The following is a 27,463-nucleotide window of genomic DNA, read 5'->3' on the forward strand; positions in this document are numbered from 1 at the left end:
AAGTGGCATCATTAAATTCGTAATTGATTACGTTTCAAATAAAACTCTAAAGTGGTGAGTTTTAAAGGACGGAATTTAAAAAAAAAACATGTAAATGTCTCATCCTAATAGTTCTTAAATAACTTACTTTTTTGTGTTATTTCCAGCATTTCCCATCAGCCACCTATAAATGGGACGTTGCAGCATATTCAGCACCCCACCTTCTCATGGCCTCGCCAGCGGGTGTGCATATATGTGAACTGGTGTTGTGACCCAGAACCTTATTTTTCTGCCTCAAATCAGCAGCCACAAAGTCTTCATCAAAAAGAGGTTGCTCATGTGAAGGTAATGCACAATTCGCAGAAAATGATGCGGGATCTGATGGGAATGGAAATGACGAGAAAACCTTTCTAAGTGGAAAATAGGAGAAAGAAAGAGTGCCAAGAAAACACTGTCCAAACAGTGTTGGAGTGTGATCTGCAGTTGTCATTTCCCCTCAGCTGCATCTGTTATATGCATCTTTTTACCCCTGATAAAAGTAAGTCAAGCCATCTTTGCAGTTCTTTGCACAAACTATGCTAATGCTGGCCCGAGGGTTCAGTCAGGGTTACCACAACCTTAGATCAAATACATCTTTTCTTCCTTGCTTCTTGCTGCCAGAGAATGTAATTCGATTTAAGCTTATCAGAGTAATTTAAGTGTGTCAGAATACAGGAATAAGTCACTGATATGACTGATAAAATGCTTTCCGTTACCTCGTAAGCATGAATGGCATCACATGGAACGCATCTTTGAGGAAGGTCATAACTCTTTATTTTTGGCTCGTGTTGTTTGAGAAAAGATACACAAATGTAACTTATATTTTTTCTTCCATTTACAGCAAGATTCTTAAAACACCACAGTTTTAAGAATCTGTGGTGGTCTGAAGAGAACTTCAGACCATTATTTCTTTAAAATGAAGATCTAAACCTGTACATAACAGACGTACAGATACAACTGATTATAGCCAAATGTGCAAATGAGAACAAATTTTACCTGGCATAAATGTTCAACTTTTTGTCAAACAATATGTGAACAAATGTTCCAGATTTGAAATCCAGCACTCAGATTCTGCTAATCTGATTGTATAAATTCAAAATCACACAAAGCAACATCACTGAACAAGTTCTACTCCCCAGATTTAAACAAGTTTTTTAAGAATCACGTGTCGGTTGACAGATTACAGGTAAATGAAGCCTTTCTTTCTGGGGAGCCCAATTTTTCTGAGTTTGGGGTTTATTTCCTTCTTTCTTGCTCAGCCAGCAGAATAACAACTGCGGTGCACATTGTACATGCGCACCCCATGTAAACCAATGTACATGTATTTCACACATGCCACATTTTACTATGCGAGATTTCACATTTGCTTTATTAAATGGGATTTTGGAGATGTAAAATTTATGATATATATATTTTTTTTCATAAAGAGAGTAACATCTTGTTTTCATTAGCTTGGAATGAGCTATGTCATTTACGTTGGAAGCTGCTCTTTATCTTAGAGGTTTTGTCGGGTTCTTGGAAGGCCAAGAACAACAAACCAAAGTCTGTCCTTTGAGCCAACCCCATGTTCTAACCCTGGAAGTTGCCCATCACCAGCATCAGAGTTCTACTTTGTTTTGCTTTGTTAATGCAGACTAATGTTACAAAATGACCTAATTGGATGAGTTTCAACATTGAAACCTTGTTTCTAACAACACTTTCCACTGCCTTCTTTCCTTTTACCAATTTATGAGATAGGAAGTAAATGGGCTAGAGATACAGTGCTGTCTTTTTTTTTCTTGTTAGGAATTGTAACATAGTCATGTATTTGAAAATGTGGAAGAAAATAGCTTTTATGTGTATTCTGGTTAGAACGGGTTCATCCATAGTATAAACGGAACAGACTTTCCTTTTTCTTTCAATAAAAATACCACATTCTTCTGAAAAAAAAAAAAAAAAAAAAAAAGCATGAGGCTAAAGTCAAACTAACAATGCTTTATTTGTGATAGAGACCTGGAAGGGTGCTTGAAGTATCCTAAGTTTGCAGTTTCTTGTTTTTGGCTCTGTTTATTTTTAATTTAAAATTTTCACCTCCCTCCCTTGAGACATCCTGAGGTTTTCTAAAGTTGACTTTTAGCAGCATATTTAACAGAGGTATATTTTAACAATGTATTCAGGAATCTGCGTTTTTTGACTCGTTTCACCTTTACATTCAGGAAATCAAAGAAAGATGCGAAAACCGCTGCATGTCACATGCGTTGTAATCTGAGAAAGATATTGACGTTTTTGATTGATTGATTTGATTGATGTTCGATCCAAACAGAAGTGTCCATTAATAAAATCAAGACGTAAACTTACCAAAGCTTGTGGTCAAAATTCATTGGGTTGTTGATCGGATCTTAGTTTCTGTGGTAGGATGTGCTTGTTGTTGAAAAATTAAGAGCAAACATTAAAAGTTTTATGTGAGGAGGAAAACAAGCATAACCACATTTAAATTCAACTTGTGTCTTATTTGAGTCATTTTTCCATTAAAAAGTGGCCTGATGTAAAATAAACACAATAAGAAACTATGTCTAGTTTTGCTTTTCTTTTAAGTATTGCATGTGTTATGTATTTGTTCTTTCTTCTATATGACCCCTGAAAGGCTCTTTACTGGATAATGCTGATGAGGTGAATTCCTCCATTTGTGAATGTTTTCTCATCACTTCTTCTGGTCCTGAATTTGGTATTAACTAAATAAAACAGACAATCTCCAAATCAGTCATATCTCCCTCTGTCAACCTTTTATCAGCCTCTGCTAAATCAACTCATTGATCCATTTACAAAACTGTCTATTTGAATGACTATTGCAACAATTGATTGTCCTGTAGTTCATACAGTAGATCTGAGAAGATTGACCCCACTATAATCTCTCAGCATGAGTCAGTGTGATTTAGACAGGCCGAATATCTGGAAGATCCAGCAGCAACCACAACAACTGTCAATCACACAGAGGTCATTCAAAATGTGCCACAGCTAACACAAAAAAGCAGTTTAGCAGATGGCTGACTGGTGTTGCCTTTGTATATTTTGTCTCTGCCCAGGCTAAAAGCAAGTCACTGTTGCTGTATTTACAGAAAAGTGTTCAAAACATACATATTTAAGACTTTTCTTTAGACTGTGGAGCTTGTTGCATCCTTTCTGTTGTTTGCACTGGATTTATAAAAATACACAATTAGGGTTTTTTTTTGTAAACCAAAAAACAATATAAAAAAAACCTTGTTTTTTTTAACTTCACCATTATTTGCTACTTTACACTGATCTGTTACATTAGATTTCTGTAAAGTACATTAAACTTTGTAGTTCTAAATTGACTCAATGTGAAAATTGTCAAATTTATGTTGCTTCCTGAAAGCAGCTTACAAAGCTTTCCGCTTTCTCAAAAGAATCATAACTGCCTCTTACTGGATAAATGTTATCCTAGGGCTTTGCCATGGTAAACTAAATACATTAACATTTATTTCTAAATGAAGTTGTCAACACATGTCACTGGCAGAACACCCGGTGGAGACAAAGAGCTTTCTGTAATGAAAAGATCTTTTACCAAAACACTCTGTTTTACATGCAAGTGCACACATATATTTTCCAGATTGCTGCATGCTCCATTATTTCTGGAAAGCAGAATCTCGGGCGGTATATGGGTTTTCTGTCTTCAGAAAGAATAAGCATTTAAGTCCATTAATGCAAGAGCAAGAAGTGACTTCTTCTCCATGACTCAAAAACCAAACAACTGTGAAGGTTAAGTAGACGACTTCCTTTCTGTTGAGAAAACAAGCAATAAAAGGACAGGAAAGCAGAGCAGAAAGGAACAGTGTTGTCCAGCCAGAGAGCAACAAATGTTGACAACATGGAAACTTTGGTACTGTCTAAGAGAGGGACTTGTGACCTTTATGATCCAAAGAGCCTCATTTTTGACCTCAGTTCAGCTAAGCAAAACTTGTTCAAAGGTAAATATTGGATGACTTTTTCAAAAAAGGCAAGATATAATTTGTTTTTAGCAACATTGTCTATAGAAAAATTATAACTTTGTTTTTCAAACATTTTATTGCTAATTGTAGGTTTTTAAATAATAAAAATTTAGACAATAAAAAAAATCATGCATTTGGCTTAATAGAATGATGATATTTGTGAAAAATTATCTAAAAACAAAAAAACAGCACATAGTTTCCAACCTGATAAAAAGAAAATTAGATCAAAAAATTTTACTTATATTGTCATTAAATTGGGGAAATTAAATTTTTCCCTGAGAAAATTTAAAAAGGAAAAAAATCTCAAACATTTACCACCAAACCTAAAGTTTGCATCCTTGTTGCCTTTGGGCTTAGGACAATTGCAATTTTTACAGCATTCAGTTTATAAAACTAACAAGAGTCAAAAATTGAATCAATCTTTAAAGCAAAATTAATTTTATTTTGATACTGACAACAATCAATCCTGTTTTCACTGGCTTCATCAAACACTTTATAGACAGTTACATCTTATCTCTGGATAGGATGTCTAATCAACTTTTATAAAATCTACATAACATTATTTTAATGAACTTACTAGTAACCAAATATTAGCACACCAACAACATTAATATAGGACATTTGGCAGCATCTTGCAATACTTTTTTAAGAGGGATTTTGTTTGTCTTGACCTTTGTAAACATGTTTAAACACCATGCAGCATAAAACATCAGTGCAGAACAATGAGTCTCCCCAGAGGCAAAACAACTCAGCACCAATACTGCACACATCATATTAGATATTTTCAGGAACACATCATAGTTACTGCTCAATATTTCTTTTCTTACAGAACATCAAGCGTTTGATATGTTCTTATTACTGATTGTGTACAACCTAATGAAGGTGTGTCACTCATAAATGCAGTACAAGTTAAGTAAAGTACCCATAGGTAACATTATTAAATGAGCTACCTACCATTGTTCAGCACTTGCAGAATAGAACAGAATAGATCTTTTTTTGCATTTTAAGTTAATCCCAATCACATTTTTTTAGAAATCACATTTTATGATTGGCTGTCTGATTTGCACATTTAAGACTGATTATACAAAAGTGACTTTGTCACTTCTTTGTCTCTGTACTGTGAACAGGGATATTATTAAATATGTAAAAGAAAAATGACTTTCAGACCAATTGTAAACAGTACCTTTTCTGGAAGATTTTTGTACATCAGTAGACTAACATACTTTGTACATCAGTAAACTAACATATATATATATATATATATATATATATATATATATATATATATATATATATATATATATATATATATATATATATATATATATATAGGCTCTTTGGATCAATATATATGACAATATATATGACAATCTATCAGTAGATAAGATTGTTTTTGGTCAGACTTATGATTCTCCAACTCTAATCTACCACTGACATGCTACTTTAAGATGAAACCCTGTTTCTAAACATCTAAATAAAATGAATTGTTCAACATTAGGTCTATGCAAACATTAATCATAGGCTGAGGAGTTGCATTCAGAGACTCCATTGTAGCTTGTGCAACCAGCTGAGTAACATGGCCATCACCATGTTGCTACACTCGTTAAAGACCTTTAAAATTTGGCCTGTTAAAAGGTTTCCCTGAGAATCATTGTCACCAACTTGTTTGTACTGTCAACTTTATTAGTTACAGTATCAAAACTCAATAGATTTATAGATAAATCAATAAAAACTAACAAATGACAACAATCCAGCATTTAACTGCTCCTTTTCTTCATGAACATACGAAACAAATTACTAACATCTAGTGAAATGGGATTATTGTATTACATATTCATTATCTTCTATTCACAAATGTGTAGAATCAAAGCTACAATGTCATACCTGCACAGATTGTTTATACTCATTTTAATATACATTGTCCAATAAGCTCCTTTATGTGCCTTTTGGCAGTGTTAAGTCACTTTTAAATTGGTCAGTCCATCAGCACCAGGTTGGATATCCATTCCACCAGTATGAAACATGAAGGCATCAAAAATCAAAGCACAGGAGGCTAAATCCAAGCACATCTAAACTCTTGTGGTATAAATGTCTCGCTGGTTCAGATCAGTTATCCAAGGGCTGAAAGATGTAAACCTATTCACAGAAATAAATTAAAACACAGATCTGCAGTGGTCAGTTTACTGCTGAACATTCAGTAACAAAATAAAACAGCATCAGCTTCTGAAGTAACACTAAAAACACCACAACATGATAAACATAGACAAACAAAATGATTATGTTGATACTCTGTCAATATGAAAATATTTGCAACATTATGGCCACACTTAATGATGCTATACAGCCATGATTGATGGTTTTCCATATGAGAGGCAGAACTTTCTTTTTCCACATTTCTACTTCTCTGAGTGCGCCAGTTGGATGCAGTGCATTCCAAGACTTTTTACATTTTGCCTTTCTGTTGTGTTTGAATTATTAACACAATCTGCATCTACATAGCAGCCGTGAACACAGGCTAAATAAGGTTTAGTTCTTTAACTCTGTGTGGGCCGATTCTCCTGCGAGCTCCAGCTCTCAAACAGAAACATATTTCTCGGCTTAATGAGTGCAGAGTCTCCAGCTTCCCTGATAACGGCCCACTCTCTTTCAGCTTTCTTAGGAAGCCAGTAAGTATGTTTAGGGAAAAGGGTTTTTGACAGTGTTAAGATCTGCACGCTTTCATCTCACACTAGACTGCAAGTGAATTCAAAATCATAAACACTGCCAGACATCAAAACTATTATCCAGAGAGAAAGCGAAAAAAAAAAAGTCCAAACCTCTGAATATGTTCCCAGAAAGCTGAAATCATATTTCCTGGCTTTGTCATATCAAAACTCTAGAATAATCTCTGTGTGGACAGGAAAGCATAAGCACATGCTGCACACGTATGTGTCTCATTGTATATACTACATGTGCACACATGTCCCCTTCACTACATATACTGTACGTCTAATGTTAGGGCATGGTATGTGAATATGTCTGCATATATGGCCTGCAGCTGTGATGCAGATCACTTAATCTACTCTGATGAATAAGAAAGATAAATAAATCACACTGTTCTTAGTTTGACATTCATGCCAAATACCTCTGAACAAAGCCTGAGGCTTTGGTAAGCCCCATTTGCCACCATTCAAAGTGACTTGACATCAACTACCTGAAACAAATGCAAGAACACTGTGTCTCCTGGGGCTCAGTAACTTATCCTCATTTTAGATGCTGGTGCTGCTGCACAGACTTTTGAGTATCCTGACTATAAATGAGCACAGAATAACAATGACAGTGAAATGACACTAGTCATGCACTGATAACAGGCCTAAACTCATGTCAGCCTGCAGACAAAGTTAGGACATAAAACAGACATGATGAAAAGGAACAAAAATGATTCACTTCTTTTCAAAAGTAAAGGTTTTATCTTCTTAGACACTGGATTTTGCTTTTTGTCACAAGCTGTTATGTGGGTTTTGTTTTACTTAGGTTGATTATTTTAAGTAGCCACAGCTTTTATACAAGCCAGATCCTTCTCCAATGGTGGTTAGTCGAAGGTCTCAACAGGAAGAGTGTGTGAAAGTTGTGGATCACCTCCTTGGATTTTCCGTCTTTCTGTTTGTCTTTAGAACCTGGTGCTCTCATGTTTCAACATGCGGATGTTGGTGAGGGTCCCGCTGCCTCTGTGGTGGTACCCGTAAGCCTGGTGCTGCTCCTCCAGTCACCGAGCAGTGCTGCACGATGACATGCTGCTGGGACTAGAGCCACTTGAGCCCCGGTCCTCAAACACGCTGATCTCCAGCTGGGGACACCAGGAGCGTCAAGGATCATACAGATGAAGAAGAACGCACAAAAGAGGAGCACGAAAAGGGATGTCCTAAAGCAATATCATTCTGGAATCCCCAATGACAGCTATGGATATTGCCATGTCAAAGCTTTCTGCACAATAGCAGTGGTGCTTTACCTGTGAGGTTCCTACTTTACCAGACAGAGAAACCCTGCCAAACAAAATCATATGGGAGGTTAGTCATCAGGGAAGTTTGGCACAAAAATCTGCCATTGTGAGAGGAGGTGAGGACTGGAGTTCGCAAACGTGGATTCCAGTGTGAGGGGAACAAACCGACCTAGATCGCAGTTGAACAAACATGTTTTAATTTTTTTACTCTGATCTGGAGACAATCGGGTAGCATGAACTGATCACTGACCCAACTGGAAATGCGTGTTGCCTACAGCCAGTGAACAGCATAGATCGGGTTTGTAGTTCAGCCATCCAAAGAAAGATTAAAGTAAAGCCAATGCTGCTCTGCAAGGAAAAGAGGCAGTTGAGGTTGTTGGAGCATGTGATCCTAATGAAAGCAGGATGCTTCCCACTGTAATATCTTCTTTCTGCTCTGTGAAGATGTCTGGATCCCTAAGAATAAGCTTCAGCATGTCACTGTGGCAAGGGAGGGCTGGGATTCCCTTATGATTAAGAAGAATTGATGGGTAAATTAAACCTTACGGGATTCGCTTACTGTAAAATGGTCTTCAACATTTATTTGTAGTTTTAGGTCAGCACCAGCTACATTGGTAAAACGTTGCTCTTTGACTTTTAGTCTCATTTTTCAGAAAGTTATTCTACGTCAAGCTAGTGTGATGGTCTGCTCGGCACATTTTTCTTTCTCCTGTTGCCTGTTCTGGGGTCAGTCAGGAAGACAATAAAAAAAAACCCAGCAGTGCCATGAACCACAAAGACATCTAGAAAACTGTATAGAACAGTAAAAATTCTTGGCTAATTTGAAAAAAACAAGACTTTCCATGACGTCTGCCTGCTCCTTTTGTTAGATCTTGGCTTTTGGTTATTTTCTGCTTTCAGAATTTTCTTTCAGCAAACCTCTTCAAAGCTGCCATGTATTCGATTTATTCCTGGTAACAAGGAGATGTTAAACTGGTATAATGTTGACTTAAAAGATTTATTCAAATTGTACAAATTATGCTTTTCTTATATCCATCACTAGCAACTGTTTTGGTAAGAGCCAGTCTCTCCAATTGCCAGTCTATGACCTAGACCATTATACATTTTTGTTTATTGTTCTCAGAAAGTGTAGCAGCAGCTGGATAAAGGATACAACCCTCATTCCTCTCTCTATGGGGTCTGTGAGCAGCAGACCTCTCGGAGCGTAGATCTTCTCATTCTGCTCCTGGATGTAGCCTGATATCTTCTTCAAAACCTGAAATAAAAGGTGGTTGAAGAGGTTTTAGAGGAGGACTGACACATCTGGTTTTAATCCAGATTACGTTAGAAACATCCAAAGTTCTTTGAATGCAAAAGCAGGTAATGCAGTTCTACAAAGACAATCTAACTACACTAACTGGGGGCTAATACCTGCATATTACTTTTTAATGGGTACTTTATGTAACATGTAATGGTCATGGATAGACGAGAGATTAACCATAAAATTGGATTTAGCCATTTAGTCTCCTGATATGTTTTGTCTCAAGTGGAAAATATAAAAACGGAAGAAATTAGTTCATCTTGTAGCAAATTAGTTCATATTTATTCCAGAGAATTATAATACAAACTTAAAATAATTCTATTATAGTTTATCAGTATTTTTTTTAGCATATTCCTAAACACTCATGCTAAGCATGACTGTAAATTGAATTGCTAAAACCGAGGAGCTCCTTTCTCTTTCTGAAAATTTCCATTTTGAAGCCATGGCTCCAAATGGAACAGATGACTCTCTCAGGCCAAATGTTATGCCTTGGCTAACCATCAGGACAAACTTTCTAAAAAGTAAAGTGGCTAGTTTATTTACATTGTATTGGCAATGAACCCACCCTTTAGATTTGCAGCAGCTGAGCAATAACCACATAGCAGTGGGGAGGAAACTGTGCACTTCAGGCTGTGCCTCGACATACAAATTTAAACTAGCATGTCTGTACACACACAAAAAAAGCAAAAACAGTTGCAAATAACCTTTGTAGTCTATCTTTGTTGCTGATAAGTTGCTCCAAAGAATTGAACAGTCATGCTAAATTAACAGATATAAACTAAAGGCTTGATTAGAACAGCTCCTCAGAAGTACATCAAACATGCCTGTGTGGGTCCCAGCAACGCAGACATGCCATGCAACTCTAAAATACAGTCTAATTATGTCACTCAGATGCACTTCATTCAGCTCAGCCTTGTGTTTATTAGGATCACTGCTATAAGGATAACAAAGTCAGCAAATCTGTTTTTAGAATACCACTTTTCTAAACATTCAACTGTTTACAGGTTTTAATGAGCAGATCTGGGACTCCACTTGACTTGAAAAGGTGAGCAGTGCTCTTTTGATATGGGGAACGCGAATCATTATTGAGTTTGGAGTTAAAAGACAAACACAACACAGAAAACACAATTATGTCATCTTGTCATGCATAATCAATGGGAAATGACTTTTAGCGCTCCTGACAGGTAATCTGTTTTATGCACGGGTGCACTGCATTTTATCCTGCCTTACAATCTGAAAATATTTTTCCACCTTCGATTGGTTTGGAGACATCATATTTAAAAATCAGCTACTTTTCTGGAATGAGCTCAAAGCAGGTTGCTTTCTCTCTGGTTGTCATCGGCCTAATATTTAGTCCACTCTACAAAATCTCATCAAAATTGAAATCAGGTTTCGAGCTGTGCTGATCCAAATTGTTGGTTTTGCCTCCAGTCAGAAGAAACATGTTGGTAAAATAAAGATTTCTTTAATTTAAAGTTTAAATGGTAAATGACTTTGTACTTGTATAGCGCCTTATCAAGTCCAGAGAACCGCAAAGCAGCAGTCACTCACCGGTTCACGCACACTCACACACATTATGGATTTAACTAAATAGTGGAAAATAAACATTACAAACTGGGAAAAAAACAAAGGCATAAAATATTTACGTCTGCAAATAAATAAATAATGACAAAAACTCCTTTAATGTGTCCAAAGGAAAAAGCCAATCATACATCTAGTAAACCCTGGGAAAAGCTCAACCCTTTTTACTTTCAAAATTTGACATTCAAGTATCCTTATTCTAACTGTGTCACTGCTATACTGGCATGATTGTGTCAGCTGCTCTGGGAAGACTATACACACACTATACAGTAGTAGTGCTCCTCTTTTAAGTTGCATGTAGAAACGTCTTTGTGTTTTTTGTACAAACTCTGAACTTGCATCATAGTAAATCTACTGCTGCATTTTGAGCCACGTTCTTGTCAGCAAAGAAGAAAAGAAATAGGAGATGTACAATGAAAGGTCTGTGTGAGGGAGTTTTGGGTGCTTGTTCCGACGTGCAGGGAACAATCAGTGCCTTCTGAAAGTCCGCTACGAAGATTGGACACTCAGCTTCAACCTGGGTGGGTATATTTTATCATCGTCAGTCATAGAGGTATTCATAAAGTTTAAACAGGTAAATAAACAACTCTCTGGAGCCGATAACATCTGAGCCTCTCAATGGAGCGGTTCCACCTGACAGGAAGATGAAAGGTGAGTCAGACCAGGCCATTTCTGCATGGCTTCAACGTAGCAATAAACCTGCTTTGTGGGCCTTGGTCAATCTCCCAGTACCTGGCGCAGCTTTGATAACGCAATGTTTACAAAATGCTACAAGATGAGGGCGATGAATGTTGTGTGAGACAGAGATCAGAACAGAAAGACATGCTGGAACTTCACGCCACTCCAATCTCATCTGATGCATTGGCAAGTTCACAGAAAACGACAAAGAGGATTAATCAAGCTCACTGTGCTTGTGTGTGCGATTGCAGTATGCATGCGTATGTGCTCCTGTTCCATCTCAGCGACTAACAAGCGGCAACACAGTCATGAACAGGTTGAGCCACCTGTGCTTTCTGAAGTTGGGCATCTTGCCTGTGCTAAGTAAAACTGTTTTACAGATGGCGTGCCATGCTTTACCCGGTGCCACTCATGTGTGCCTTTCAGAACAGGATGTAAGAAGTAGTGGAAGATTTTAAAGACCTGATTTTATCTCCTGCATTCTGCCTGTTTCCCACAGGAGCGAGTTTTAAAAACTGCTGGGTTTTAGAAAGCAGCCAAAACAAAACCAAATGCCTTTCTGTCTGGTTTTAAACATTAACTTCTAAATTGCTAAACCAACCAGAATTTTCATATGACTTATGAGTTTAATACTAAACAAATTCAATATGTGCTGATTCTAAAAGTTTTATCTTTAACCTTCTAAAATTGAGCATGGTACATCAGACTGCTGATTACTATCACCTTTACAATTTGAAGACAGCGGGTCAAAGCTTAGATATGTTCATATTACTGTACCACAATTCTCAATTTTTTTTAAACATCTACAGCATTATCTTAGTGTTGTTAAAACACTCTTCCCATTTTTCACAACTGCTTCAAGCTACCAGGGTACAGACACAGGACCTCTATTGGTGTCCAACACTTAATAAATGTCGGGTCTGACACCATTTCTGAAAACATTTCATTTATTGACGTCAGTCTCTTGCCGTGCATGTAGGTTTTAAGATTTTAAGATTGTTAATAATACACACTTTACAGATAAGAAAGAAGTTTAAATCTTTTGTCTTTTCACAGGAATATCTCAAGTCTTCAGGTGGGGACATTTTAGACTTCTTACCTTCTCATAGCGTGTTTCCATGCAGAGGAAGACGATGTATGCTGTTGCACAAGCCAGGCATCCTTCCAGGTATGACTGACCGCCAACTTTCTCAGCCTCCACATAATAAGAGTTCAGGGTCTTTACTGTCTGCTCAAGCAGAGCTCTCTCTATCTAATAAACACAAACAAGGAGAGAAAGTAATGAGTGGTATAGATATGGCAGACTGGGAGCACAAGTATATTTAGCTCTCCCACAACAACATAAACAAGTTATGCACCTATTGAGAAGCATGTTAAACATGCCTGCTGCATTTCACTCAAGCCAAAATTAAATTTTTTGATAAGAATTTTCACACTCTTAGAGCTTGTCTAATCTGAAGTGAAAAAGCATGGGCAGAAAAGCAGATTAGTTCAATAGGCATATTTGCTTATTACATTAAAATGACTTAATTTTAAGCTGCAACATGTTGCAGTTGTTTCACAGTGCTTTGTTGTAGTTCTCACCCTGTTGTCGAGCTCTGTGGGGAACTTGGTCTGAAATCGGCACACTGTTCCTTCGCTGTAGTCTCGTTGTATGAAAACCTTTGTGACCAGCGACGCAGTGTGCTGCATGTCCTGGAGGTTATGAAACTTAGAAGACACACAGCAGTGGGGAAGAAAAAGGAAGTGTTTCTTTAGATTTAAGTCCAATCGAATTCGCAAACAGTTCTAGTTAAATAGCTCATCATAGACATGAATGTCATAATAGTTTAGGGGTTTTTACTGATACATTCTTAACTGTTCTTTTTCCAGCAGGGAGTGATTAAAGAAACACATACCTAAGTGATTCTTAAAAACAAAAACTAGACATACTTGAGTTTATTTTGAAGTGTTTCCAACTCCTCACCGGGTAAAACCTAAGACATGCGGACTCAAATACACCCCAATCAATATTTGTGGGAATGTTAGTGGTGGCAGCTTGAATCCTGACTGCATTCTTTTCGGTCACCAGGCATATTCTAGAGGGATATGTGACCATTCTACTTAGCATAATTGACTTCATTTAAAAAACTTTGTTTCTTGGTTTTATGCATAGTCAACAAACTCAATAGTGTTAAAGACATTGAGGAGGCCATTCATGATTATTAATGTGCTTATGTTTAACTGCTTTTGATGTGTTTAGTGTTAGCATCCAGCTGGAACAACCAACAGAGTCCAAGTTTACACACTCCGACCCAAACTGTCACTCTCAGATGAAAGGGACTTGCTTAAAATGTCCAGGAACAACCCAGAAACACAAAAAATGCTGGATACTAACAACTTCACTGGAACACCCACACACACCCACACACATACATATATTTTTTTATTATTATTTTGGTTGTTCATCTGTATTTTCTGACAAGTCAATTCTACAGATTTTCATTATAAATGCCAATAAAGTGATGAGAAATCTTCTTGGCAGCTTTTAATTACCTAATGGTAATGGCCCAAATGTGAAAATATCATGTTTTAACAGCAGTGCAGGCTTGCAATGACAGACCCAGTTTCAATTACAGCACCCAGAGATTCTGCTCTTTGCAGCACTTTGCTAGTAACTGCTATGTTTTACATCAAAACAGGCACAGTAAACTTGTCTCATGCTGATCTAAATTACTTCTCCCAAGAGGTTGGCAATTTGTAACACAGAAAAGGTATGCAAGAAAACAGGAAGGAGTCAGTAAGAAACAAAAAGAAAGTATAAAAAGATACAGCAACACGATGTCCTTCAGGTTATATATACTGTATATATAATATTCTTCAGGAATGCAAAATATTTGTGTATTTGCCAGAATTAACGAGCCAACTTTTAATCCATGCCTCTTTTGCAGAGCTTTGGTGGCCACCGCAGTCTGTTATTATTGGAAGGTAGTGAGACCATGTAAGCAGACACAGCACAGAGCCAGTCTTTCATCTCTTTACAGAAAAGGCCAACATCAATCTCAACCAGAAATAGAGTCTAAGCTTCTATTTTCATCCACTAACAACCACAATCATCTCACAGCCAGAGATTTTAATATCTGTTTCTTTGCTTTCTCTGCCTCTCTAACATAGTGTCTATCTTTGGGCCATGATGATACATCAGTCGTTCTATTAATAGATGTAATCATGAAGACACGCCGCAGCTTTGTTTATTCAAATCAGCATCAGCTGGCCCAACGTCAACCTCATTATGTTTACATTGGTTCTGTGCTTTGCAGTGCCAGAATGGGAAATACTGTACTGTTTAAATATAAATCACCAAAACATCAAAAGATGACTAGAACTGATTTAATTGTTACTAAACACTAATGAGAAAAAACAGTAACAGTGAGTATTAAGTTCTTCTACCAGCAGGATGTTTTCCAAACGTGTCCGAAAGTAGGAATTTAATATTTAGATCAGAGATCCTGAAAGCCACACCCCAAAAGCCAGGGTCCTGAAACTTTTAGATGTGCCTCTGGTCCAACATACCTGAAGTAAATGAAGGAATTACGGTACCTCCTCAGTATGTGGTCATGTTCTCCAGAGATTATTCAAGGCCTGGATTTGAAGACCCCTGATTTAGACATTTAAAAGGTACTGGCACAGCCAAACAAAGTGGAGTATCACTAAAAATTTACTTATTTCAGCAAGTGACTTAAAAATGAGAAATTCATAAATTCACCCAAATAACATCACATGCTCTTTATTTTGGCAATTATGACATACAGTTAATAAAAACTTTTCTCTGAAAATGAAGATATTGCATAACAAAAAAACATCAAAAACTATTTTTGATGTCTCGTGAGTAGAAATTTTCAATTTCAGTTGTTGAAATAAATAACCTTCTTATAGGGTTTAAACTTTAGAAAACATAAAAGTAGAGACTGGGAACAGAAGAATGCTACTGCAAGAAATACCTCAAGAAATACAATTTCATTATTAGGTTTTCAAAAAACCCAGGTGTACAGATTTTTTTGGGAGATATGCAAGGGTTTTTTAATAAAAAAAAATAACCAAAGGGAACTAACCTAACAAAGGCAAAGATGGCCAGAATCATAACTGTGGCTAACAAGAACGCTGGAGTGAGTGAAAAAGAATGAGGAGCTTAAAAAACTTCCCAGCCTGAGGGTCTTTTTGCATGGAGGTTGAAGTGACAAAATGACCTACCAGTCAATTCACTGAAGGGAATTGTGAAAGAAGTCCACTTCAACCTAAGTGCCAGGCATTTAATTGTGCAACCCCTAAAAGTTTCTACAAATGTCTTCCTATTTGCCACAGAAATTAGAATCATTTCCTTTCCTTTGGCATTATGGAGGCAAGTTATGTAATTAACAACAAATAAAAATAAAAAATAAATTCACATCAAATGTGTTGACATTTTGTAGAAGTACAGGGCAAGCCATTAAAACTGCATTTTACAATAGGACAAAGCTGTCATCAGAAAAGACTCTGGGAAAGCTTCAAAAAATGACACGCAAAAGGAAAAGCGAAAGCCTCTGGCAGAGAACTGATCAGAATGAAGAGGTAACATTTTCTTTGTCGCTTTTTTCCACTCTAATGACATCTCCTCCTTATTCTTGCATTCTAGCTTTGTGTAGTTCTCACTAACATGACATGTTCCCTAGTTTAGTCATTTTGATTCAATGAGCACACAGCTGCAATATGGGTGAGTGCTGCCAGTAGGCAGACGACACACTTACTCAAACAATAAGGGCATGCAGAGTAAATGCATTCAACATTAGACATGTCATTTTTATCTCTCAGCATTTTTTTTCAAAGTGAGTGCTCTCTTTTTTATCCTTTCTTAACTCTGTAAGTGGCTTCCTGTTCACCCTAGGGTCTATGAACTTTCAAAAAAGATTGAAATGATACATTAACAACTGTGAGACCAAAGCCAGAGGAAGAAACCTCGTTTTTGTTTATTTTAGAAAAGGTGGAATAGCTGGGACCTTTCTGCCAGTCTACTCTTTGGCTCATTATTTCCAAACAGACCAGGTCCCAAGCCAAAGCGAAGCTACCGACTGGGATCAGAATCTGAATGTAATGATATTAGGCGATACATTTGCAGAGCAAGCCAACTGCTATTCAATAATGTTATCCAATGATTGTCGACTTTTCATGCAGTAAACATAATGGAAGGATTCTCAGAGTTTGGTATTTATGGTTTCAAACTGCATCAGTCAAATCAAATTATTTATACTCTGGATTAATGAAAGATCATGGACTAAAAAATAATTGTGTATTAGCATGGACGCACATGTGTTTCTAAGAAAATGATGGGATTTGCAAAAGAACACCAGACAATAAAGTAGATGAAACCTAAGAAAAAAAATGTCCCATGGTTTCTTCTCAACTTTAGCTTTATTTTTAGTGTGCTTAATTTACTGTTTTTACTGATCGATAAATTGGGGCAATTCTGTTACACATACATCTCCCATATCCACATGTACTGGACATGCTTGCATAAATTAACCCACATCAGTGCCTGGATGAGAGTGCTTTCCCAACCATGCAAAGTAATAGCTGCATCCTCTTGTGAGATCATCACCATGATAACTCAGCCAGCAATGTCTTCAGCATTATGGTGACATTACCAAGGGCACGGAGAGGGGAGGAAGATGTGCTGCTGGCCCAGGAGCTACCAGGCATTACTGGATCTAAAAATAAACCCGCAACTCCTGAATGAGGCAACTAGTTGTGCTATTAGTCACAGCATGAACAAGGACATTGTTGTTTATCTTGAATTGGATTTTCAAGTCATACAAAAACCACAATGAAAGAAGATGAATCCAAAAAGTGTTCAGGGTAGAAATCTATCTGTTTTGCTAGACTCTGAACTGTGTCAAAAGGATTCACTTTATCTAAAAATATTTATTACGCCTTGTGAAGATGAGTGAAAACATGATGCAGATGAAGGTGAGACGAGGATTTGTATGTCCCTGATGCTGAATATGATCATAATAGTCATTTTCATAAACAGTGCAATCACATTCTGAACCAACAGTCTCCATAAATAACTACTCAATAAATATTTGCATCTGAGTTATAGTAAAAAAGAAAAAAGAAACGTAAAATGCGAGCAAATTTCAAAATGTTACTAGATACTAGGGAGAGAATATAAATAAAATTAAAGCTGCAAGCAGCCTCGAGCGGCCCTCGCAGCCAAGCGCCGCTCCGGCCTATTGGCCTCCTTGGGGTACTAGCAACCGCCGCCTCACGCCAGCCACCACAGAAGCTCTCACGCAGTTTTCAGCGCCTCCGCCCGCACCGCGGAAGCTGTTGCTCAGTTTCCATCAACGCTTGTTGTTGCGCAGTTTCCGCGCCCGTCCACCAGGCGGTACGCATCGACGCGTTCGGCGGCGCTCCTTGACGATGCAAAAAATGTGGTGCAGATTCATTGTTTTAGCGAGGAAATATAGCTGGCGGATTAATGTAGGGGGCACAGTGGAGTCAAAATACATTTCAATGCTGTTTTGCTCTTTAGAGGTCAACAAAGGTCATACGTATTCAATTTGGTGCCTGTCGGATGATCCACGTGTCATTTAGAGCCGATCGTATGCACATGGCGAAGTAATACATTTCGTCATTTCTACACCCCAATGCGGTTCGGTCAGCAGCCAGCATTCATAGAGTTCATCATGTTATCATTTTTAGTCAGTATTCACATGATGAAACCCATATAAATGATAGAATAACAGTAAAATATACAGCAGAAAAAACATGTGACTGCCTCTTAAAAGTGGGCGGGGCTACAGTGAGGTCATCAAGTGACCATGGAAATGTGTTCAGGGCTGTTCTCTAGAAAGACAGGAAGTGTGATGCAGCTGTGATCTTGCATTTGGAAGTCATTTAATGTTGATGTTTCATGGTAAATAGTGAAAGTTTTACACTAAGCCACACCCACATGCTTGATGTTAACTACAACTGAGATCTAAATGCAGTGCAACTTTGACGTTATTGTGAAATGAGTCAGGAAAATGGTGAAGGTTAAGATGTATCAGTTTAATAAACCGCACTGTTCAGTAATAAACCAAGGGCAATGCACAATAACAGAGCACAGTTAACTTTCAGCACTTTAGAACAATAGCACAGGCTGAATCCCACCCATTAATTAGGTATTAATCACAGGAAGTGCTGCAACTAAATATTACAACCCCAATGGATCGGTAAAAAGATACTTAGCATTTTCTCAGAGCTCTTTGAAACGACATTTTAAACATCTTCTATACATAATAACAAACAACTCTCAATGTATGAAACTGGATGTATCAAACACACTATTCAGTTTATTGAATTAGTAAAGCGCTTCGTTAGCATTAAAAACGTTGCAGGCCTCAGGCATTGGGTTAGCATCCTCCTCAGAATAACTGTTCCAAACATGACGGCTTCCAGAACCAGCAGGAAGGAATAAATTACTCACCGCACCGCGAGTTACGACTGTTTAAACGAACAGCAATGGGCTCTTTGCACCTGCCGCGCTGACGTCACAACTGTATACCCGAATGCGGCTCTTTTTTCCACTTTCAGAAACTATGACTGCTATAAAAGACAAAGTCGTACTTAAGACACAAATAAAACAATACTATGTACTTTGTTTAAGTTTTCATGAATTTCCAAGCGATCCTCAATCAAGACAGCTTGTAAATATTTGTTGCTACAAGTTAAAGCTACCACTTGAAGCTAACGCCGTACACACCGCTCTAAACACCGTCTTAATGAGCCCTTCACAACAAGCATGCAAAAGTAATCAAATGAAATAACACAGAAATCTTAATCAACACGGCCATATTTTTCTAAAAGTAATAACTCTCAATCTGAACAGTCAGCTGAACTAGAACTCCGATACCAGAGTAAGCTCTGGGCTCGATTTTCTTCGTCATAATTCAAGCAAAAACTCTGAACTGTAATCTGCCCCCCCCCTACCCTCATCTCCCCGCTGCTTTATTGTCGTTAACAATAAACACACGTAATATGCTTGAAAATAAGGCACAAACAGTGTCCGTTAGAATGGCTGAGAAATCTTTAGATAATTAAATAACAGATTTTTACAAGAAAAATGTCAGAGAATAATCCCTGCTAGCACAAGCTAGCTGGCTTGTGCTAGCAGTTTAGAGAAAATAAAACTCACCTTCATATCTGTGAATGTATAACGAGGCAAACATCTTAAAACTTTTCTCCGGCTTACTTGTGTGGGCTTCGGATCGATGTACATTATTAATTGTTACCTTGGAAAAACATTTGAGCCGTATTTCCGGAACGCGGAAGCTCAGGCGCAAAGAGCGCATTAAAACTGCTCCAACTCCGGTCAAACAGAGCCTTCTTGCTCAAAAGCGTGGTTCGGATTTCCAACTCCAAAACACAAGCAAAATGTTGAGCGTAGTCCAGTTCTGTGGCTCCTAAAAGCAGGCAAAATGTACAGGAAAACTTCGCAGCTCCAGCTGTCGCCGGCCGACTGCTATGACGTAGCAGCTCCACGACAGTTACACTTAACTGACCAGTAAGGCACAGACGGCTGGAATTGATGCATTTACTTGGGGTATTAAATAACAGCTATTAACAAAACGCTACATTTACTCCGTGTTTTAAGCCAACAAATATTATCTGAGGGCTTACATATAACATTTCAGGTTAAATGTAACCGCTATCCTTTTGGAAATCTCAAGGCAAACGCGCTCGAAACGTTTTGACGGCCGTTCGCCGTAGATCTGTTTTCTCATTGATGGAGTACCACTGCCTCCTGCTGGCGCAATACTGGTATTGCGCCAGCAGTACCATTATTGCGCAACCAGGGGGCAGTGGTACTCCATCAACCTGACCCCATTTTACTCAGCGGAGCTGTCATTTGTGTAGTGAATAAACGTTTTGCTGAATGACGATGTTTGTGTATTATTTCTAGCCAAAATTAATGAATGTTTGTACTCTAACCCACAAAATTATTTAAAAAAATAAAACTTTAAAAATAAAATTGAGAGCCAAACGTATGGCGATGGCGTTAGAGGTCACTTCGCCACGCTGCCACGCCCACCTGCTCCATCGAAGCTGGTCGGGGTTGGAATCCTCAATACACCAACATGTTTTCTGTGTCTTGGCACAGTTTCATGTTGATGAGGTCAAAGGGGTCAGATAGCGACCTTTGACAGTAAAACATGACACTTCCTGTTCTCAGGGGGCGTGGCCTAAGTGATGTCATCATTCGACCATAGGGTATTGTAGTAGACCCGATGATGATCAACAACAGTAATTTTGGTACCTGTGTGAGTTTCTGTGTAGGAGATATAGCAGTTTATTTTTTTACGGCGAGTAGGTGAACTTTGACCCCTGCTAACCCCCCTTAAGCATACTCAAAAACTCACCGTTTAGATTACTTTAGATGGGACATGCCTTATGAACAGACTGACCGAGTTTGAAGCCGATCAATCGAAATCCCTAGGAGGAGATAGATCAAATATGAAGGCTGTAAACGGCAAAAATGGAGTAAAAAACCGAACTTGAATCCAAAATGGCCGACTTCCTGTGGGGTTTAGACCATGGCTCCAAGAGACTTTTTTGTATGTCCTGACAAGGTACATATGTGTACAAAGTTTCGTATTTGTAGGTTAAAGCATGGCTTGGGGCTGATCATTTAAAGTTTTCTAGGGGGCGCTATAGAAAAATTAGGCCACGCCGACCAAATATTGTGATGGATTCCTGTTGGGGAGTGGATGAAGATCCATCCTTGTGAGTTTGCAGCAGCTGGGCCTGAAAATGTGGAATTTAGAGCCAAACGTATGGCGATGGCGTTACAGGTCACTTCGCCACGCCGCCACGCCCATCTGCTCCATCGAATCTAGTCGGGGTTGGAATCCTCAATACACCAACATGTTTTCTGTGTCTGGGCACAGTTTCATGTTGATGAGGTCAAAGGGGTCAGATAGCGACCTTTCACAGTAAAACATTACACTTCCTGTTCTCAGGGGCGTGGCCTAAGTGATGTCATCATTCGACCATAGGATAATGTAGGAGACCCGATGATGATCAATCACAGAAACTTTGGTGCCTCTGTGAGTTTCTGTGTAGGAGATATAGCAGTTTATGTTTTTATGGCGAGTAGGTGAACTTTGACCCCTATTAACCCCCCTTCAGCATACTCAAAAACTCACCGTTTAGATAACTTTAGATGAGACATGCCTTATGAACAGACTGACCGAGTTTGAAGCCGATCAATCGAAATCCCTAGGAGGAGATAGATCAAATATGAAGGCTGTAAACGGCAAAAATGGAGTAAAAAACCGAACTTGAATCCAAAATGGCCGACTTCCTGTGGGGTTTAGACCATGGCTCCAAGAGACTTTTTTGTATGTCCTGACAAGGTACATATGTGTACAAAGTTTCGTATTTGTAGGTTAAAGCATGGCTTGGGGCTGATCATTTAAAGTTTTCTAGGGGGCGCTATAGAAAAATTAGGCTACGCCCACCAAATATTGTGATGGATTCCTGTTGGGGAGTGGATGAAGATCCATCCTTGTGAGTTTGCAGCAGCTGGGCCTGAAAATGTGGAATTTAGAGCCAAACGTATGGCGATGGCGTTACAGGTCACTTCGCCACGCCGCCACGCCCACCTGCTCCATCGAAGCTGGTCGGGGTTGGAATCCTCAATACACCAACATGTTTTCTGTGTCTTGGCACAGTTTCATGTTGATGAGGTCAAAGGGGTCAGATAGCGACCCTTCACAGTAAAACATTACACTTCCTGTTCTCAGGGCGTGGCCTAAGTGATGTCATCATTCGACCATAGGGTATTGTAGTAGACCCGATGATGATCAACAACAGTAATTTTGGTGCCTCTGTGAGTTTCTGTGTAGGAGATATAGCAGTTTATTTTTTTACGGCGAGTAGGTGAACTTTGACCCCTGCTAACCCCCCTTCAGCATACTCAAAAACTCACCGTTTAGATAACTTTAGATGGGACATGCCTTATGAACAGACTGACCGAGTTTGAAGCCGATCAATCAAATACCTAGGAGGAGATAGATCAAATATGAAGGCTGTAAACGGCAAAAATGGGCTCAAAATCCGAACTTCTATCCAAAATGGCCGACTTCCTGTGATACTTGCACTATGACATTAATTGTAAATTTTGAGCGTCTTGGGGAGCTCTACAAGTGTACCAAATTTCATGTCTCTAGGATAAAGTAAGTGAATAGCAAAGGGTCCTTTGAAAATTTCAAGGTGGCGCTCTTGAGCCGTTTCTTGTGCGATTATTGCAATGACCTTAAAATACAAAATTTTGAAACTCCCTTTATGCGTCCGCCAAGTTTGGTGAGTTTTTGAATATGATAAAGCCCTCAAAAAGCCAATTTATTTGGGTGGAAGAATAATAAGAATAAGAAACAGTAGGAAAACAATAGGCCTTCGCAGCGCTTAGCTGCTCGGGCCTAATAACAAGAACAACTAAATAATCAAACGAGTCTCTCCTGTGCTCCAGAATCAGTCGAATATTCAATCAGGTGTTCACCACATTCGGGACACACACGCATCTGATTCAGTTTGCAGCAGCGCGTCCCCCCACCTGCACTTGCCCGGATAAAAATAAGAATGGGTAGCAATGGAGTCTGTGGGGGAACACTGACAGAAGCAGCAGGAAATCCCTTACCTCTGTTGCCATGCTGCAGTGAGAGGATGCGGGGTCTGTCCCGAGCCGGGCGCCGTTTGCTCGTGTTGTGCGGGACAACCTTGCTGCTGCTGCCGCTGCTGTAGCTGCTGCCGTAGAGCCCCGAGCGCGCGAGCTGCCGTGCACGTGTTGGTGAGTGTCAGCGAGACTGCGGGATGCGGGATGCGGTTCTGGCGGCACCAGGGAGACACTTGCTCAATCATCTTCTTTGGGACTTCTTAGCAGCAAGCGGCTCTCTGCATAATGTGTATTCTAAATGTCAGTGGTATATGTAGGTTCATGCATTGGGCTCTCTGGTGGATCACCCTGTGATCAATTAAAAATGTAAAGGGATCCACAATTAGTTTCAACCAAGGATTTTGTTTGACAAATATTTATTTTAGATACAAAAACAATACAGTGATGATACTGCAGACTGTTGGGTTTTTATAAATTTTAATAAAACATGGTCACGTCAATGCCGTTGTTTATGCTGCAATGCATTCTGGGTATTTGACGTATGCTTGGCTCGATTGTGCAAGCCAACACAGCAATGAGTTTGCCTAACCCTGACCCTAACCCTGCCCTAATTGGAACCAGAGCGCACTGAAATTGAGGGGAATGTAGAAATCAGTAGGAGTAAATGGAGGAAGAGGAAAGAGCTGGACGAAGAAGCTGATGTTCACTGCTGCCACCTTCAGCTTCATAAATGAAACAATGAATGACTGGTACTTCTGGTCGGACTGTGAGATTCGATAAGTAGTTCTGTAGGTAGCTCAGTTTCCGTTTCAGTCTGCAGTCCGGGAACATCTGTTTTGGTTCTGGTCTTTGGTTCGGTGTCGGGTATGTGGTCAGCTGTAGCAAAAGCTCCACTAGCGTTTAAAAGAGCTTCTAGAGCTGCTTGTCTCTGATGTTTCTCCCAGCATCTTTCATTTGCTAGCCGGCAGCGAGGTTTAGGCGTTTTGTGGATTAAAAACTGCTGGGACAGTACTTGCTTTTACCTGGAGAGAGTAACAACCACCTGTCAGATCCTCCATCGGTTTTGCTTGTACGGGCGACTCAAAATCTTCTAGAAATAAATGTTTAAGCCAAAAATGTCGGAAGTTGTGTTCAGCTCTTTCCCACTGTGCTCTTTTTTTATGTGGGAAGTGATCCAGAGACACTTTGTCTTTTTAAATTATAGCCAATAGTGACAGTCTAAATGGACACCAATCAAACGCAATACGATAAACAACAACTCATGTAAAGTTTTGCTGTTTTCTCGGTAGATTCCAGTACAGAACAAACCTAACCATGTCATCAGCCCAGCATACATTGTGCAGGTGAACAATGTATACCAATGGAGGTTTTACCAACCTCCATTGGTAAAAAATATTAAGTATTTATAGGAATTTTAACAATAAACTTGTTTCATTTTACAGTTTTGAGAACCAAAGTTAAAAAGATTAGACTCCCCTGCAATGGCAGCCATTTAAACAGGTTTTTTTTATGTTTAAATGGTTGGCATGAGTGTATATTTGTCATTACAGACATGTTCTTTTTTTTCTATTTTGTTTAGTATGAGATTAATTTAAAAAAAAAGTATGACATTGATTAGTATTAAGTCATTTCTCAGACAGCTGTGCATGTTGCCTCTCAAAGTCCTGGCATTCATGCCACAAATATAAATAGCCTTGTAATTCAACTTTAAAAAATTATGACAAAAGAAGCTTCAGTGTTCTATAAAGGCACATTTTAAAAATTACTGACATAATTCTTGGGAGGTTTCTAAATTATAGTGAAAAGTATGTGGTTAATGGAAACAAAGGTATAAAATGTTTTGAATAACACTGTCTTCAAAGTATAACTGCTGACCATTACATATCGTTTACAAGTTCACAATTGTTTAAAATTCAGTTATGATATGCCAACCTCAGGTCTTTTCTCCGTTAATCTGGTGCTAAATCTCCAGAGTTAGAATAAATAGCCTTTCTGGTGAACACATTTACAGTAGCGCAGCATCAAACTCTAACAAACAGAAACAAAATCCAGAAATAAATGAACAGAGCTTTGACAAAATGAGCAAGCATTATTCAGAGCTGATATTATTTGCCAGCATCCTGCTGCTTGCTCCAGATTGCTTGAAAAGATGCAGTTCTAATCACACTACCACAGATTCCTTTGGGATGTGTGTGTGTGTGTGTGTATGTTCACATGTTTTTCTTTGTGTGTGAATGTCTGGGATTACAATCTGTTCTGTTATCTTCTGCTCAACAGTTTCAGTCACATGCCAATATCAGGTTGACATTTTCTATGTTAGCACATAGCATGGAAATTGCAGATTATTATTCATTTCTGCCTGTTGAAACACACTGTGAATATGTTGGCACATATTTATTCAGTGCCTGTGGTTGTCCTGCTTTAATGAGCAGCTTTGTAAGGACATTACAGTTCCAAAAATCCTCAATTCGACTTGTGTTTCCTGTTTCCCGCTCAAAGATGACCTCAGATGGATGAGGTGATTAGATTTTTTGTTTACGTTGTGTAAGCTTTGTTCGACACAACCCAGTGTGTTACTTGGTTTCTGCAGGTCTGAGATGAACACGTGCATCAGGGCTTTGACAGCAGAGAAAACATCCCAGTCTGCTTGGACACTCAGACACACAGCTTCCCACTGAGCTAGTGGAACTTTCATACATGCTTGTCTAGTTTGCTGCCATCACTCCTTGCCTGCCTTCACACAGGTCATGTTGCTATGTAAAACCCCAGCACTTGTCAGAATTAATGTGACAATCGCCACTTTTTATTCCATTCATACTCAGCGAGCTAATACTACATCAGAATATTAATACAAATATTATGTGTTTAAAAATGGTCACCATGGTCAAAGAAGGAAACTGCACAGTCAGCATTAAACCTATTTATGAATGCAATATGTCCCTTAACGGAAGGTAATTAACATTCCAACAAATTTTCTTTTGTAGATTTTAAAGGAAAGTAATAAAATTGCTGACGTTTATGTTCAGAAGAAGAAAAGCTGAAGCACATCAATGCGTTTATTTGTTCTGTTCATCTACACAAAAATTGATTGGGTTTGTGGTAAAATGGTGATATTGTAATGTGTATCATATTTATGGTAACTATCTTATCAAGTGTTATAACCTGAACATTGTTTGAGCATATAAACATTAAATAAGGCGGCCCCCGGATTGAACCTTGGGGTACTGCATTAGCATGCAATGGTGAACAGAACTGCATGTTGACCTTCATGTTGTTTATTCCCAAAAATTCCCAGACTGCTTTGGGAATTTTTTCCTCACTACTTAGACCACAGTCTTTTGACACATCTTATTAGGAGAGCTAATAATCACAGAGTCCAAGAATGAAACAAATTAATTCCACAAAAGTTACAGCAACAAGTAATGCGCCCAGAGAGTGTACAGAACTTGTAAAATGTCTTGTAATTATTGTCACCATATTTAGTTGTATCATTTGTTGAGTTTTTGTATGACAGAACGGCAGCTGCGGTGGCTAGTTTTTAATTATTTGGGTGTTTATACTTGTTTACAAAACAGTCAGAAATGTATAATCTGCTGCATCCAAAGTGAGATGGGAAAGGTCTTTGGGTCTCTGTTTGGAGACCAAAACGATTTGGAGACAAATTCCAGCTAATGTAAGCAAGTCCAAAGAAAAATGCTGGGTTATTACATTTTAACTCCAATATGCATTCCTTTTCATACTCGAATACGAATGAAACAAAATGCTTTGGTATTACATCTCACTCTGGTCTTTCTGTGTGTCTAAATCCGACCATTCAGCAGAAAAATAATAACTTTGCCACAGCCTTAAATTATCATAATGACCCACAGCACTATTCAGACACACACACATGCACACAGTGCAGCACACATATATCACACACACACATATTGACTTTTTTCACTGTACAATTTTATAAACTATTTATTTCAGCAAAGCATTCACGGTTTCTGACCTGCTCCAAAACTGGCAGCTTCTGTTTGAAGCTTTTGCTGTGAAATGTTGAATATGGTGATATCGACCCAACCATGGAAAGCAAAGGAAATGTGCTAAAGAAAACACTCTTACTGCAGTTTCTTTCCCCTTAACTCGCCATGTTTGAATAGAATTAAGTACTTTGACAAGTTTGCTTTTGGTCCATGAAGTTTGAAATTGTTTATCAAATCTGCACCTGTTCCAGCGAGTCCCAGCAGCCTAAAAAAATAAGTCTA

At 38.6% G+C, this 27,463-nt stretch overlaps 1 protein-coding gene across 1 annotated transcript; it reads right to left on the reverse strand.

Moving 5' to 3' along the window:
* Nucleotides 1-5,344: 5,344 nt before the first annotated feature.
* On the reverse strand, nt 5,345-25,908 carry golga7bb (golgin A7 family, member Bb). The gene is made up of 6 exons (XM_055029417.1): nt 25,791-25,908; nt 23,238-23,425; nt 13,127-13,252; nt 12,642-12,794; nt 9,137-9,238; nt 5,345-7,830 (listed from the first exon to the last, which is right to left on the reverse strand). The coding sequence occupies exons 1-6, from the start codon at nt 25,906-25,908 to the stop codon at nt 7,750-7,752; spliced, it is 768 nt and encodes a 255-aa protein (XP_054885392.1). The 3' UTR covers nt 5,345-7,749.
* Between the last annotated feature and the right edge of the window lie 1,555 nt (nt 25,909-27,463).

Source organism: Poeciliopsis prolifica, unplaced genomic scaffold (assembly GCF_027474105.1).
Source record: "Poeciliopsis prolifica strain line A6 unplaced genomic scaffold, Auburn_PproV2 SCAFFOLD005, whole genome shotgun sequence".
Lineage (NCBI taxonomy): Eukaryota > Metazoa > Chordata > Actinopteri > Cyprinodontiformes > Poeciliidae > Poeciliopsis > Poeciliopsis prolifica.